The sequence below is a fragment of the Apiospora marii genome, assembly GCF_038362585.1.
Source record: "Apiospora marii strain CBS 49790 chromosome Unknown utg000005l_segment0_segment0, whole genome shotgun sequence".
Taxonomy (NCBI): domain Eukaryota; kingdom Fungi; phylum Ascomycota; class Sordariomycetes; order Amphisphaeriales; family Apiosporaceae; genus Apiospora; species Apiospora marii.
The window spans coordinates 4,681,296-4,694,654 of record NW_027117377.1 but is presented as its reverse complement, the minus strand read 5'-3'; the positions used below and the strand labels follow the sequence as shown (position 1 = coordinate 4,694,654).

The window sequence follows — 13,359 nt, the reverse complement described above, 5'->3', positions numbered from 1 at the left end:
TGGTTTTGGGAGGCATCATTTACAATGGAACAGGATGTGTGTGACCGCATCCGGTGAAAGTGGGATAGTGAAAGGGCCGGAAAATAGCTTTGTCCCATTTTGACATCCAGATGTTTCGTCTGCCAACGCGCCATGCTAGTTACCGAAGAAAAATCTGGCCATGAGATCTTTGACGGCAATGCAGCTGTTTTCGCCCGCCGCCGCCGCAGCAGCAGCACAGCACGACTTCCCACAGACGAAGAAGTAACTAAGACACAGATAATAGAACAGAACAGGCCATGGCCAATTTCTTCGCAAACGTAGCTTCACAAAGCCAGCTGGATGCGCTGCAGAGGTACTTCAGCCGCACCCCCCAGGTCAGTATTCGGTTCACGTACATGGGCCTCCTGGGCTCGGGCTCGTACGGCGTCGCGGTGCGGATCCGGGAGCACTTCCCGGGCGACCGGCCGGACCGCGACCTGGTGATCAAGCAGGCCAACTCGGAGGAGCACAAGCAGGAGCTGCGGTGGGAGATTATTCGGATACAGGTGCGTGTTAGAAGGACTTGTTAGCCATAATACCTAGAACTGTCACTAGGTGGTACTATGGGTTGTTGTATCATGTTCCGGGGCCCAGGCAGGGGGCTAACAGCAGATGAAATCGAACACATTTTACAGCGCATCGCGGGTGGCATGCACATTGTGCAGCCGATATTTGTCGAAAACAGCCCGTTTTTCGACTACGATTTCGTCGAAGCCCCCCAGGTGCATCCTACGAGGTGGCCGGAGCAAAGGACCGCCTACGCGCGCGAAGGTTACCTGTTGGGGCCTATGTTGGTCCTCGAGCTGCTCCCGAACGGGCCTCTGCAAAACTTTCTCTACAAGGCGGCTTCCCTCGACGTGCAACGCTGGCCGAACCGGCTGCTTTGGAAGTTCTTCCTTTGCCGTGCGTTCTCTTCCCCCCCCCCATCTCTCTTTCTCTCTAATTCGTACCACCATATCGCCTGCGCCCCCGAGCTAATCAATGCCACCCTTGGTGGTTGTTTGCAGTGGTCCGAGCCTGTATCGCCATGGCCTATCCGCGGAGTCTGGGAAGCGACGGCCAGAGGCTCGAGGTAATCCCGCCCGGCAACGTAATGCCCTCCAATTTCACACACACCGACTTGCATGCGGGCAATGGTGAGTAGCGGCTCCGGGGCATGCAAACTGCGACTGTGCTGACTCGGTGGGGGATCAGTGATGCTGGGGGCACCCGACCCGACGCAGCCCGAGCACCAGGCCAGCCGTATTCTGAAGCTGATCGACTTTGGGGTGTGGTCGTATGCAAGAATATACAACCTGTAGGTCCCCGCTTCTGAGGTCCTCTTAGGAGTCGACCCACTTAGCTAATTTCCTCCATTGCAGAGAGTATAACAACCCCAATGAGAGAGGGGTTTCCGAGAATATCTTCTCCATTGGAAAGGTAGGCCCAATTGGTTCTTTTTTTTTTCCCTCCCCTCCCCCTTTTTCTTTTCTGTGTGTGCCCAAAAGACAGCACGGAACAGCCCCTAACTAACAAACAACAGCTAATGCTGGACATCATGACGCGCGAGCCCTTCTCCTTCAACCAGTGGATCCCCCACGCCCAGATCAAGCTCCCCAAGCCCGGCGGCGGCACGCGGGCGGTGGCGACCTACGCCTCGCCCATCATGCGGCAGCCCCTCGCGCCCCGGCACGCCGGCACGGACCCCGACCTCCGGCTGCTGGTGGCGCAGTGCCTCGCGGTGGACGCGGCGAACCGGCCGGCGCTGCCCGACCTGCTCAACCGGGTCCAGATGGGCGCGGGGCGGCTGCCGCGCGACTACGCGGCCAGGCCGTGGGGCAGCGCGGAGGAGACGGATGAGTTCATCGGGGAGCTGGTGGATCGGATACTGCATGATGCGACGCCGTGAGGGGGTATACCTGGCTGGGTTTTTGGTATATATTGTATATTTTTGTATATACGCATATTAATCAGCTTATAGAACTTGGTTTATTATCAGATTTTGTAATATGTAGATCTCCATGCTGCAGTGTTTCCAGCGAATGCCCAATATTTGTGTTTCTCTGTAATCACGAGTCTATGGTAGCAGTTTGGCAAGAAGGAGACAATGGAAAAAGAGGATGCTGTTGTAGTAGCAATGATATTGTTGCTTTGTCAGTTGAGCCAACTCTCTGTGGCCTGAACAACCAATATCGAATCGCAACAATGTAGCTGTTCCGGCAAATCGGTTGAACTTGGTGCATGTATACATAGTAATGGCCCATCCCATCCTCAAACGTGAGTTCTTCTTCCCCACGAGTCCCACCATCGAGACACAGTTGATGATCGCAAGACCAAAGCTATCAAGTTAACCGTTGAGCAACCAACTTTCCTACAAAAATACCAAGTATCCACTCTCCAGAGATCTTCTCCGATCATGCCTCCTTACCGCGCTTCCCACACCCGGGCCATCTGGTCCTGGAAGTGCTGTAAGTGCAAGGAAAACTGGTCCGTGTACGACGAGATTTGCATCGACATGACCTGCTTGCACATCCCTTGCGACCGCTGCGTCAAGTTTGCGAGCGGCTACGTCACTCACCAGCACTCCGTCCCGCCGGCCGTCCCCATGGACGGCGAGCAGAAGCAGAAGAAGCTTCTGGCAGAGGCCCACCCCCACGAGGCCTCTTCCTCCAAGGAGCGTCCCGCCGTCAACGACGACAAGCAGAAACAGGACGACGGTGAGGGTAAAGGTAAGGCCAAGGAGGCTTAAGGACACCCAGCCATCCCTGGAGTAGAAAGCATTTGCTGTCCCCGACGGTGAATTAGCTTCCGAAACAGCGAGAGAGAGCACTACGGTGACCTTTGCCCAGTCCAATTCTTCTATTGTGACTATCCTTGTTGCCTATCCGGTTTCCATTAACCAGCCCTTACTTCGTCTTCGGAGTGTTTACTCACTCACTGCTATATTTCTTGACTAGCGGATATTTCTTCTGCTTGGGCTCTTTTGGCGACTGGTATCACTAACCCTTTAGCTATGTATCATACGTAGGTAAACATTAATGAAAAAACGCTGATGAAAAAAAAAAAGAACCCCATGTTGTGTCGTAGACCGTACTTCTGTGGTATGGTAAGAATCTATTATTTTCACCTAAAGGCCAGGAAAACTGCCCCCATCAAGCTTGATAACAGTAATGTGACCTGTCACTTTCGTGCCCCCTGACCATTGCCTTATAGATACAGGGTTGCACAATCGCTTGGCAGTATACCAAGCAAAACAAACACCCAAACCGTACCACTTTTCCAGGCTTCTACTCCACTCCCTTAGGAAACACCCCAACACCAAATTCTGTTTTCCAAAGTCACGATGCAAGCTTGTCATATTTGATCCGGAGCTACCCATTGTTGACCCCTAAGTTGATCATGTCGGTACTTTACAAATCGCCCTCAAAGTGCATACCACAGATCAAGAGAAGCGCACCGATGGCAAGCAACCACACCCACTCGAACAGGGACCTGCGAGCAAGCTTCCTCGGTGCTTGGAAGTTTTCCAAGTCCTGGATGACAAACGTAACAAGTCGTAAAGATGAAATCTCTCCACGGAGGTTGCTCTTCGCAACTTGCGTCTATAAAGCTAGCCTCGCTGCGGTCGTAGCATTATAGATTCTCTCCGCATCACTCATCGACATCTCCTGGTCATCATTATACCACCGCAATACAGACAGATATCCAGAAGCAATACACAAGATACGACACGCTAGAACCGAGAGTTCACCCACCAACCAAACATGCCACCAACCCAGAGACAGACGAAGAAGGTTGTGACCAGATGGGTGTGCTGCAAGTGTACAGATGAGAAAGGGCGAACGGAACAGGAGCCACATTGTGGGACGCCTCGTATGATCAGTACAGATCCAATCGCATGGGACTTTCACTACGAATGTAGCAATTGTCGCACGATGCAGACGACGCTGGAGCGTTGATAAAGGGGACAGACAAGCAACTGGTTGCAAGCCACGGCTACTGAGGCATGGCTAGTAGTCAAGTAAGGGTTTGGGCCCAGAGCTTGACATAGACCAGGAGGATCAGTTGCCAACAGGCACACCTATATACATATGTAGGAAAAAGAGTTTTTCTACAACTAAAGAATTCCATGACACCCGTGGTTCAATGCGTGATGGTCATGGACAGCCCCTTTATCGGATATATCGGGGTTAAGCGTGTTAGTGTGATGTGATATACCCACTTTGGAATAGCCACAGATACACAGCATCTGCGTGGCTTGGCATCAATTTGATTTATCGAGGGGTCAATCGATCAACCATAGTGAATCTGGCAGGTCGAACGGGCTAGAACCATCCTCCTGCATGCGGCGCCTGCAGAGTCGGCCTCCCACTCACTCCCTCGACCCGGCAGCTGCCATCTGCCATATTGCTTTCCAGATTCCCGCTCCCTCCTCGCCTTACCTCACCGACCAAACAAATACCAAGCCTCTCCCTCCCCTTTTATTGTATTGTAGATGTCACTCCCCGCTTTCCGTCCCGCGCGCAGCCCACGCCACGCATCCATCATACCTACACCTTCCCCTCTTTTATTTGATAGGTGAACAGTTGATAGCCAGCAACCAGCAAAGGTCAACGACGGGTGGTTGTCCAACCTCTTTTGGTTGCGTGCTAGGGTCCAGCTAGTGAGGTCAGCGAGTGGGCGCCTTTTAGCCGCGGGCCATTCTCTGTCGCTTACGGTGGAGACGCACGGCAAATGTTGGCAAAGGTCGGCAGGTGGGGTAAAAGTATTCACGATAGACCACCGCAGAAATCGCAGGGACAGCAGCCAGCGCCCAGCGCCCGTGGTCGTCCCGTCCAATGCCACGGTTCCTAGTCGGCGTCCCCCAAAAGATAGTCTGCCGGGATGGACCCCTCATCTCATCACTGTGGAGGGGGAAATATTGCACAATAGAGAGAAAGAAAATGGATAGGTCAGTATTTGCTAGGCCAATGAGTCGTGTTCGGATAGACCCAGGTAAGCGGTATTAGTGTAGTGTTGGACCCTTTGACCACAAGTACATATTTCCTCTTACTTGACTGCTCTCTCCTTCATCTTACACACCTTTGATTCCTTCATACCTAATTATTACGTTACCTCTTCATATTCGGGAATACCAGCAGTAGCCTGAATAGTAGTAGCAACATCACCTACGTCACCCCCCTTCACACCAACTAGACAGAACACTTGCCCAACATGACTCTGCCCACCGGTGTCTACCGCGCCGACCAAGTCGGCTCCCTCCTGCGGCCCAAGGAGGTCCTGGCCCTGCGCCAAAAGGTGAAAGAGGGCGGCGCCTCCGCCCAGGAGCTGCGGGAGCTCGAGGACAAGCACATCGCCGCGGTGGTGAAGCAGCAGATCGACGCCGGCCTGCGCGCCGTGACCGACGGCGAGTTCCGCCGCGAGTGGTTCCACGTCGACTACCTGGTGAACCTGGGCGGCGTCGAGGCGCGCGGCGCCCTGCAGTCGACCAACCAGTCCAAGGGCGGCGTCATGCCGCCGCGCCTCGTCGTCACCGACAAGGTCACCCACCCGGCCCCGATCCAGGTCGCCGACTTCCAGTACCTCGAGTCGCAGATCGCGGCTTCCGGGGTTGCCAAGGGCCAGGTCACCACCAAGGTCTGCATCCCGTCCCCGACGATGCTGCACTTCCGCGGCGGGCGCGACACCATCGACGAGGCCGCCTACCCGACCCTGGAGCCCTTCTTCGACGACATCGCGCGCGTCTACCAGGAGGAGCTGGCCGACCTCTACGCCGCCGGCTGCCGCTTCGTCCAGCTCGACGACACCAACCTGGCCTACCTGTGCGACCAGGGCATGCGGGCCGAGGCCGAGAAGCGCCACGGCGACGCCAACCAGCTGGCCAAGCAGTACGCCGCCCTCATCAACGCCGCCATTTCCAAACGGCCCAAGGACATGGCCGTCGGCATCCACCTGTGCCGCGGCAACCACCGCTCCCAGTGGTTCGCCCAGGGCGGCTACGAGCCCGTCGCCGAGGTCCTCTTCAAGGACCTCGACGTCGACGTCTACTTCCTCGAGTACGACGACGCCCGCTCCGGCGACTTCTCCCCGCTGCGCCACCTGCCCGCCCACAAGATCGTCGTCCTCGGCGTCATGACCTCCAAGGTCCCCGCCCTCGACGACAAGGACGAGATTATCAAGCGCCTCAACGAGGCCGCCTCCTTCTGCCCCAACGGCCTCCAGCAGCTCTGCCTCAGCCACCAGTGCGGCTTCTCCTCCACCATGGAGGGCAACGACCTCAGCGAGGACGAGCAGTGGGCCAAGATCCGCCTCAACGTCGAGATCGCCAAGCAGGTCTGGGGCGACGACCTGTCCGTCTAGATCTCTTGTTCACAAGGAGTAAACAACTATACAAAGGAAAGAGGAAAGAAGAAAGAGGAAGAAAAGGAATGATTTGATTTGGTTCGTGTTTATGATCTTAAAGCTGCTTCAACAGTGGCGTATCTCTAGCATTGCGGCGGGGTTTTTTATGGCATCGGCACGGCATGAAATGGGACGATACGGGGTTTCATGAACAACATATGGTATTTAACTACTGGGAATGGGCGTGGATGACGGCAGATCATCGAGCAAGCTCACTTAAGAATCATGCTGCCAATACTTTCTGTACATAGGTACGCATCATTTAGAACATAGCAAAAAGCAGGGGTCTCAAGACCTCAATGACTAGCGGTGTCAAGCAAACACTGGCAATATTGGAACAGTCACACAACATCCTCAAGAATGTGCAATCACTTGTGCACGGAACGAAACATCAAATCAAGAAACGACCAGATGGATTAGCTTTTTTTGTTTACCCCAAGCCTCCCTGTTCCATTTCTAGGAACCAAGACCTCATTATACAGTGGAGTAGGGCCACTTTGTTCACAAAACCCGTGTTCACGCCTTCTGAACACCATTCCTAAGGGCATAGGCCCTTCATTTTTGACTGCCTCGCTGATGAAGAACAGACCTGGCAAAAATTCCCTTTTTGGCAAACCCCCTTTTGTCAAAGTTATAGAGCGGCAATGGCCATGCCGCGCGATATTCAATGAAGTATCCGAACCATGGCTTCCAGATGCCTCAGTAAACTGCAGAGAATGAGAAGAAATAAGACTCGGCAACCAACTCAAACTCGAGTCCACATGACCATGACGCCTCCTTCTCCGGCAATCGTATAAAGAGCGTGGCAGATGCGACAGCATCCTGCCCAAACACTAGCTCTTGGGGGTATCTGTAGAAGCGTAGATGTAGTGTACAGAGACACCCGTATAAACCAAACGCTTCCTGATATAGCGTTCATTCGTCGATAACTATCGTTGAGTTTTACAACCATGAGAAAAATTAGGGCTCAGATGAGCTGCAACTGTTGAGCAGCATCATACTAAGCAGGGGCGACTTGTTGTGGCCTAGCCGGGATCGGATAAATAACGAGGTGAAGCTTCTACTGCTTTGGTGCCTCGCCTTGCCCGTTCTGCTGTTGCTGGGCAAGTGCTTGGTACCATAGGGCCAGATAAGCTTGGTAACCGCCATCTTTTACGAGTTAGTCAGGTCCAGAGTGCAATATTCGGGGCAAGAGACTTACAGGCAGCATACGGGTCGGCACCACCGGCAGCAGCAGGAGGCTGACCGGCAGCAGCAGCACCACCAGAGGGACCAGAGGCGTTGTTGGAGCCCGACTGGGAGTAGTTAGGGTTATCATAATCACGGCGAGGAGGGCGGCCTCCACCACGGCCACCGCCGCCACTGTTCTTCTGTCGCTGTCATCAGAGGTTAGAAGGGAGTTCGATGCTTATTGGATCGGGGTACGTATTACTCACCACTGCTTCCACCTTGTCTTCGATGGCCAACTTGGCTCGGCTGATAGCATCGCGGGATCCTACGAGGCCAATTTCGCGCTCGACCTCGCCAGGACCAGAGGACTGGGAGACGTTTATCTTGCAGCCCGTCTGGGACTGCATCTCACGAATCGTCTCGCCACCCTTGCCGATGATCATGCCCACAGCTTCGGAGGGGACGTAGATCGAGTCGTTGATCTTATCACCACCGCCGGCACCACCGCCCATGCCCATGCCGCCACCCATGCCGCCGCCCATGGAGGGTGGACCACTATCTCGACCGTGATCATTACGAGGGGGTCGGTCCTGCTTGCCGCCTCCATTGACATTCCGGCTGTCACTGTCGACAATTTCCATAATGTGCTCCTTGGCTTGAGCAGCAGCTTCACGAGAGCCAATCAGGTTGACAGGTCGCAGGCCGTTGACACTCTTGTTCTCACCCACAATGTTAATGTGGCACCCACTTCGTTCTTGCAGGTCTCTAATAGTTTCGCCACCACGACCAATGATCAGACCAACAGTACGATCAGGCACCATGATTTGCATGCAGTCTTCACCCTCACGCAGCGTACCGGGCACGGGGGCGTGAGCAGCGGCAGCACCTCCGCCGCGACCCTTGTCGAGTCCAGCTCGGGCAATGGCACCCATGCCCGAGTCTTCAATAATTCTATCAATGGCCGTCTTGGCTTCGGCACGCCTGGCTTGAGGACCACTGATTCTGCACTGACGATAGGGGCCCTGGTTATCAGGGCCAGTAATGAATTGTACGCGGCATCCCGTCTCCGACTCGACACGCCGCAGGTTCTCGCCCTGTCTGCCAATGATGAGGCCAACTAAACTAGACTCAATCTGAATAGTTTCGGTGTCTTCATCACCGCCGCCACCACTTCCCCGGTCACGGCTATTGTTGCCACGGGGAGAGAAGTGGCCTCTGCTATGACCAGGAGACATGGAGCGATCGCGACCATATTCACGAGAGTTGCCACGGTGTTCATCACGACGTTCATCTCTGTACGGGTTGAGGTTGTCACGATAGGCTTCACGACGTGCAGGCGGCGAACGAGAGCGCGATCTATAGTGTGCACGAGGGTCATGCGACTGGTATGAGGCGGAAGGAGCCCGCGAGTGTTCATATGAGATGCCCTTCTCTGTCGCAAAAGCTTTGGCTTGGGCGATAGCATCGGCAATACTGACAGTCCCCGAATTGACGGGCTTGATGGTGCTCAAGTCAAAGTTTCCGCTGGCCGAGGGTTGCGGGAGAAGGTATCCTCCTCCGGCATACGGAGGGGCCTGAACACCAGGCGGCATCGAAGGGGGATAAGCATTGGGCGTCGGTGCCTGTTGGTACGGGGCATTCGGATGGGGGGGCATTTGGACGGGGTTCGGATTCGGGGTTGACGTAGGGCGTTGCTGGGCTGTACACAAGCCATGAACACGGTCAGTTTTGGATCGCATCGCGCTACTATCACATTGCAGGATAGGTGAAAATTTCAATGGAATGGGGATTTGCGAACCTAGAGCAGCCAGAATCGACTCGATATTCTTGGATGGATCGGCCATTATTGCAGTGGTTTCGAGCAAGAGAGCAGTTGCGCAAAGATGATCGAGGTAACAAAGTGCCGGGGTTGACAATGGGTGTCAAGTGCGTCAAGTACGTCAAGCAGCAGACAAAGAGACAGCAGACCAGGTTCAAGCTCTTGTTTCCTTTCAACAACAGTGGAGAGTATGCAAGTCGCAGCGCAGCAGCTTAAGACAGATGCGGGTGGTGCAGAACAAAGGATTTTGCAAGTTGCACAGGAAGCAGTCAAGGACAGCAGTCAGTGGTCAACTTATGCGAACGAGTTGGTGGAAGGATGAGTAAATCGAGATGAGTGTGATGGGTTGCTTTGCGAGTGGTATGGAATCAGAAATTAGATTGACTGGCTTTTTCTGTCTTCTGTTGTTTGATTCAATGTTTGATCAAAGAATCAGCGATCGAAAAAACAGAGGCGCGTCTGTCAGTCCTGTCTGTCCAGTCTGTCTTTTCCTTCTTTCCCACGTATCTGTATAATCCCAGACAAGAAAGGCAGCGGCGATGTTTGGTTTGTACGGGGTGCACAAACGCGTCAGAGATTATTGCAGAGTTTGAATGGATGGGTGAGGAGGGAAGTGGCTGGGAGGATTGACGGAAGGTAAGGTGAATGATTTGATGGATGCCAAAAAATGGGTTTTTTCGTTTTCAGGATGGTCAACCGGCCAAAATTCCCAAGTTCCTGTTATCTGTTCAAGGCAGGTGCGCAATCTCCACGGCCGCGATTACGTCCTCACGTCTTGCTGTGGCCTGTCAAAACCACTATAGGAACTCACAGAGTCGGAACAGGAAGTCACTGGTGATGTCGTGTCGCTCGGCGGTCAAAAGAGAGGAATTGCTTGATTGCGACAGATGGCAGAAAGACCATCAATTATGGTCGAGTCCCTCGAGAATGCGATGCATCTGAGATCACTCCACTTTAAGCTTAAGCTGCTCCTAGGGCGGTTGGCGCCTGCAACCGGGACATGCAGCATTTTTAGTGCCAGCTGCTCGCAGCTGGTCCGATCTCCGAAAGGTAAGACCACCAAATCCTTTGACATTCACATTCACTTCTCTTCCACTTCCGATTGAATTATCTACATATGCTCTAGTCATGGACCGTCACTTTGTTATGAATGTGTCTCTTATATATTTAATGTGCACAAGAAGGTCGCTATTGCTGTAGCGGGCATTGCTACTTGCATGTCGCAGGTCCTTGATCTAAGGTCGCGACATTTTCTTACTCCTTAAATCCCGATTCCAAGTATCGAAGTGCGCTAATGGTCTTCGCGATGTAAATATGAGCACAATCATCAAAAAGTGCAATGCATCAAGAAGAAGTAAAGCCATGACATGTATGCTGTGGTGAACCACACACCAGCAACCTGTGCAGGCAAGCTTACGATGAGAAATTTTCAAGTGATAAATTCACGTCCTAAACACTCCCTACTGTAACTACGATGGCCCTTATCTGTCCCGTCAATGGTCACTTACCTTATCCCTAATGGTCACCATGAAGCTGCTACCTTAAATCCTGAGAGATAGCCTGCGCTTCTGGGACTTTTTTCATTGATACTGTAGATGACCCAACGATCGCTGTGTCTGCTTGTATATCGCAATGTTGCCGTTCTGCGCTGTCTAACAAGATAGGTACATTCAAAACCAGACTGTCTGACATGTGAAAAGGCAAGGCTGCTGATATTTCCTATGAATCAATGATGCATAAATGGTGAAGAAAAGTGAAGACAATCTTACACTGCCTGGTGTATTCTTGAGCACGTTTAGGTAAATCAGATTGCGGAGGCCAATGGCACACACATGATACTCAAGCCTATACACCATTCACACTTGATTTACAAATCAGTTACTTGCAAATGTCTTTACGATTCAACCCTTTTGTGAAGGGCCTTAGATAATTCACCCAAGCGACCTGAACGATCACCCCAACCCGACTCCCTTTCGAGCAACCTGCTAAAGCGTATCTGCAGACCTGAATGCCCAGCACTACCAAGAGTCTGCAAGAACGTTCCGAGGTCAACCAGAACACTTTTCATCTTTCTCACCTTGTACTCAAAGGGAACAACTCTCTTCTTCAGTTGAACCTCACGAGAATCTACCTGCCTCTGCTATCAACCACCCCACGAAAATGGCACAGGTTGGCGGTCTTACTGTCACTAAACAGGGCTTCCAGGCAACAGAGCACATCTTCAACCCGAGGTAAGAAACTGCGACGGAATCAAAGACGACGCACATCTGACCAGGTTCTAGCTTTCTGTCTTCGGGGACATTCACATTCTTCATTGGCCCTCAGCGAAAGGAATATGTTGTCTACAAGGCTGCTTTCGCCAATCTGTCACCCATGCTTACCGCCATTATGAACAATGCAGCAGAAACCGGCCTTGTTGTTTTCGACAGCATCGAAGAGAATGTTTTCGAAACCCTCTGTGAGTACGCATACACGGGGTTTCTGCGTTACGGCCCGTATAACCTGGATTCAAGCACGGAAGATCAACAATCCCCAGCCACGGTTGAAGATGGACAAAGAGCTTCGGTGGTACACGCAGACAGTGAAGTTCCTCCCACCCTCCGCGATCAGATCAAGACTGCGTTCCTCACGGGGTGCAACACAGAGGTGCATTGTTCCTCGTGTGGCCGGAAGAAGTGCGAAATGCCACCTTGCCTTCAGTATTCCGTATTCTATCACATTTTCTGTGAATACGAAGAGGTCGCCAACAAACCTCGTTTTATTCATGCGCCTGTGGCAAATCAGAACATGAATTACTCCAATGCCTTGTTGTACTACGCCAAGTTGTACATGTTGAGTCACCGTTTCAAGATCAAAGGATTGAAAATTCTCGCCTGCAGGTGCATTCATACGGTACTTGTCAGCCTGCCGCTTGTCCAGCGACGGATTCCTGACCTCATTCCCTTGATCGAACTCGTCTATTCAGACCTGAAGTATGGTGACCTTCTCAGACGTATGGTGGCTACCTTCACGGCCGCCATCAAAGAGAAGCTCATGGAACACCCCAAGTTCAAGAATCTCCTACAAGAGCAGCAGGCTTTTTGTTACGAGGTCCTCGAGATCTGCGCTGAGTATTCGAGGGCAGAGAAGGAGCTGCGGCACCCTGACTAAGTGGTTCTGATAAAGACATCATTGAGTGATTGAGAATCCGACAGAATCACTACCCGAGAAAAAGATGGGTTGATACCAAGATGGATAAACCAACTCATCATCGCATAGACCGAGCTAGGGATCTGGGCAAAGGCAAAGGGAAATTTTGGCAGCGGATCAGGCTGTGATACCAATGCCTCCCATAGATGATATATGAATAGAAACTGGCTCTCATGGCATAGTAATGTCTTCCATTTATGTGATGGTTAACCATGTTATCTAATTACTGGCAACGCCCATGGCTTAGCTGTCTCCCAGGAGAGTCAAGGACCAGTATCGTATCCCAGCACTGGAGAGGGCTTGTTCTGTGAGAATCGAAATACTTTTTTCGCCCTTCGAAACATCCCTCTTCTACTCTACCTTTGATTAGTATCTGAGAAGAGCCAGCTGTGCCTCGCAGGAGGTCACTCGTCTAGATAATATCTGCAACCCAGGAGACGCCCAGCCATGGTATCATAGGGGATGTGTGTTTGTACATCCTCTATATCTATCACGTCGACCTTCAGGTGTCTCAATTCACGTTGGGCTTTGGAAATCCGGTCTGATGCTATTTCCGAAGTCACTTAGGTGACTTTCTTCTATTAAATGCTCCTAGGTTCCACTGAGTACCGGATCGCCCCAAACAGAACACCCCGGATCGTTACTGCCATTCTCTTGGTTGGCACAGCAAACACCTATCTTCAATTATGTTTCATGTCATGCGAGCAGTCATTGCCAAGCAAGAGGAGGATGATGGGCGAAATGCCAGGAACGTACCTGGGAAATGTGTCGCATTCGAC

The 13,359-nt window shown here is 52.4% G+C and overlaps 5 protein-coding genes across 5 annotated transcripts; 4 read left to right on the top strand and 1 right to left on the bottom strand.

Moving 5' to 3' along the window:
* Positions 1-278: 278 nt before the first annotated feature.
* PG985_009341 (kinase-like domain-containing protein) lies at positions 279-1,909 on the top strand (the record flags this gene model as incomplete). Its single annotated transcript, XM_066829109.1, has 6 exons — positions 279-527; positions 657-924; positions 1,029-1,157; positions 1,216-1,318; positions 1,383-1,440; positions 1,544-1,909. 6 exons carry the CDS (start codon positions 279-281, stop codon positions 1,907-1,909), a joined length of 1,173 nt encoding a protein of 390 aa, XP_066684021.1.
* A 507-nt stretch (positions 1,910-2,416) lies between these two features.
* On the top strand, positions 2,417-2,749 carry PG985_009340 (uncharacterized protein; the record flags this gene model as incomplete). Its single annotated transcript, XM_066829108.1, has 1 exon — positions 2,417-2,749. One exon carries the CDS (start codon positions 2,417-2,419, stop codon positions 2,747-2,749), a length of 333 nt encoding a protein of 110 aa, XP_066684020.1.
* Positions 2,750-5,214: 2,465 nt separating this feature from the next.
* PG985_009339 (5-methyltetrahydropteroyltriglutamate-homocysteine methyltransferase) lies at positions 5,215-6,360 on the top strand (the record flags this gene model as incomplete). Its single annotated transcript, XM_066829107.1, has 1 exon — positions 5,215-6,360. The coding sequence occupies one exon, from the start codon at positions 5,215-5,217 to the stop codon at positions 6,358-6,360; it is 1,146 nt and encodes a 381-aa protein (XP_066684019.1).
* A 1,102-nt stretch (positions 6,361-7,462) lies between these two features.
* On the bottom strand, positions 7,463-9,227 carry PG985_009338 (uncharacterized protein; the record flags this gene model as incomplete). Its single annotated transcript, XM_066829106.1, has 3 exons — positions 7,463-7,551; positions 7,604-7,778; positions 7,839-9,227. 3 exons carry the CDS (start codon positions 9,225-9,227, stop codon positions 7,463-7,465), a joined length of 1,653 nt encoding a protein of 550 aa, XP_066684018.1.
* A 2,324-nt stretch (positions 9,228-11,551) lies between these two features.
* Positions 11,552-12,541, top strand: PG985_009337 (uncharacterized protein; the record flags this gene model as incomplete). Its single annotated transcript, XM_066829105.1, has 2 exons — positions 11,552-11,622; positions 11,674-12,541. The coding sequence occupies 2 exons, from the start codon at positions 11,552-11,554 to the stop codon at positions 12,539-12,541; spliced, it is 939 nt and encodes a 312-aa protein (XP_066684017.1).
* Positions 12,542-13,359: the final 818 nt, after the last annotated feature.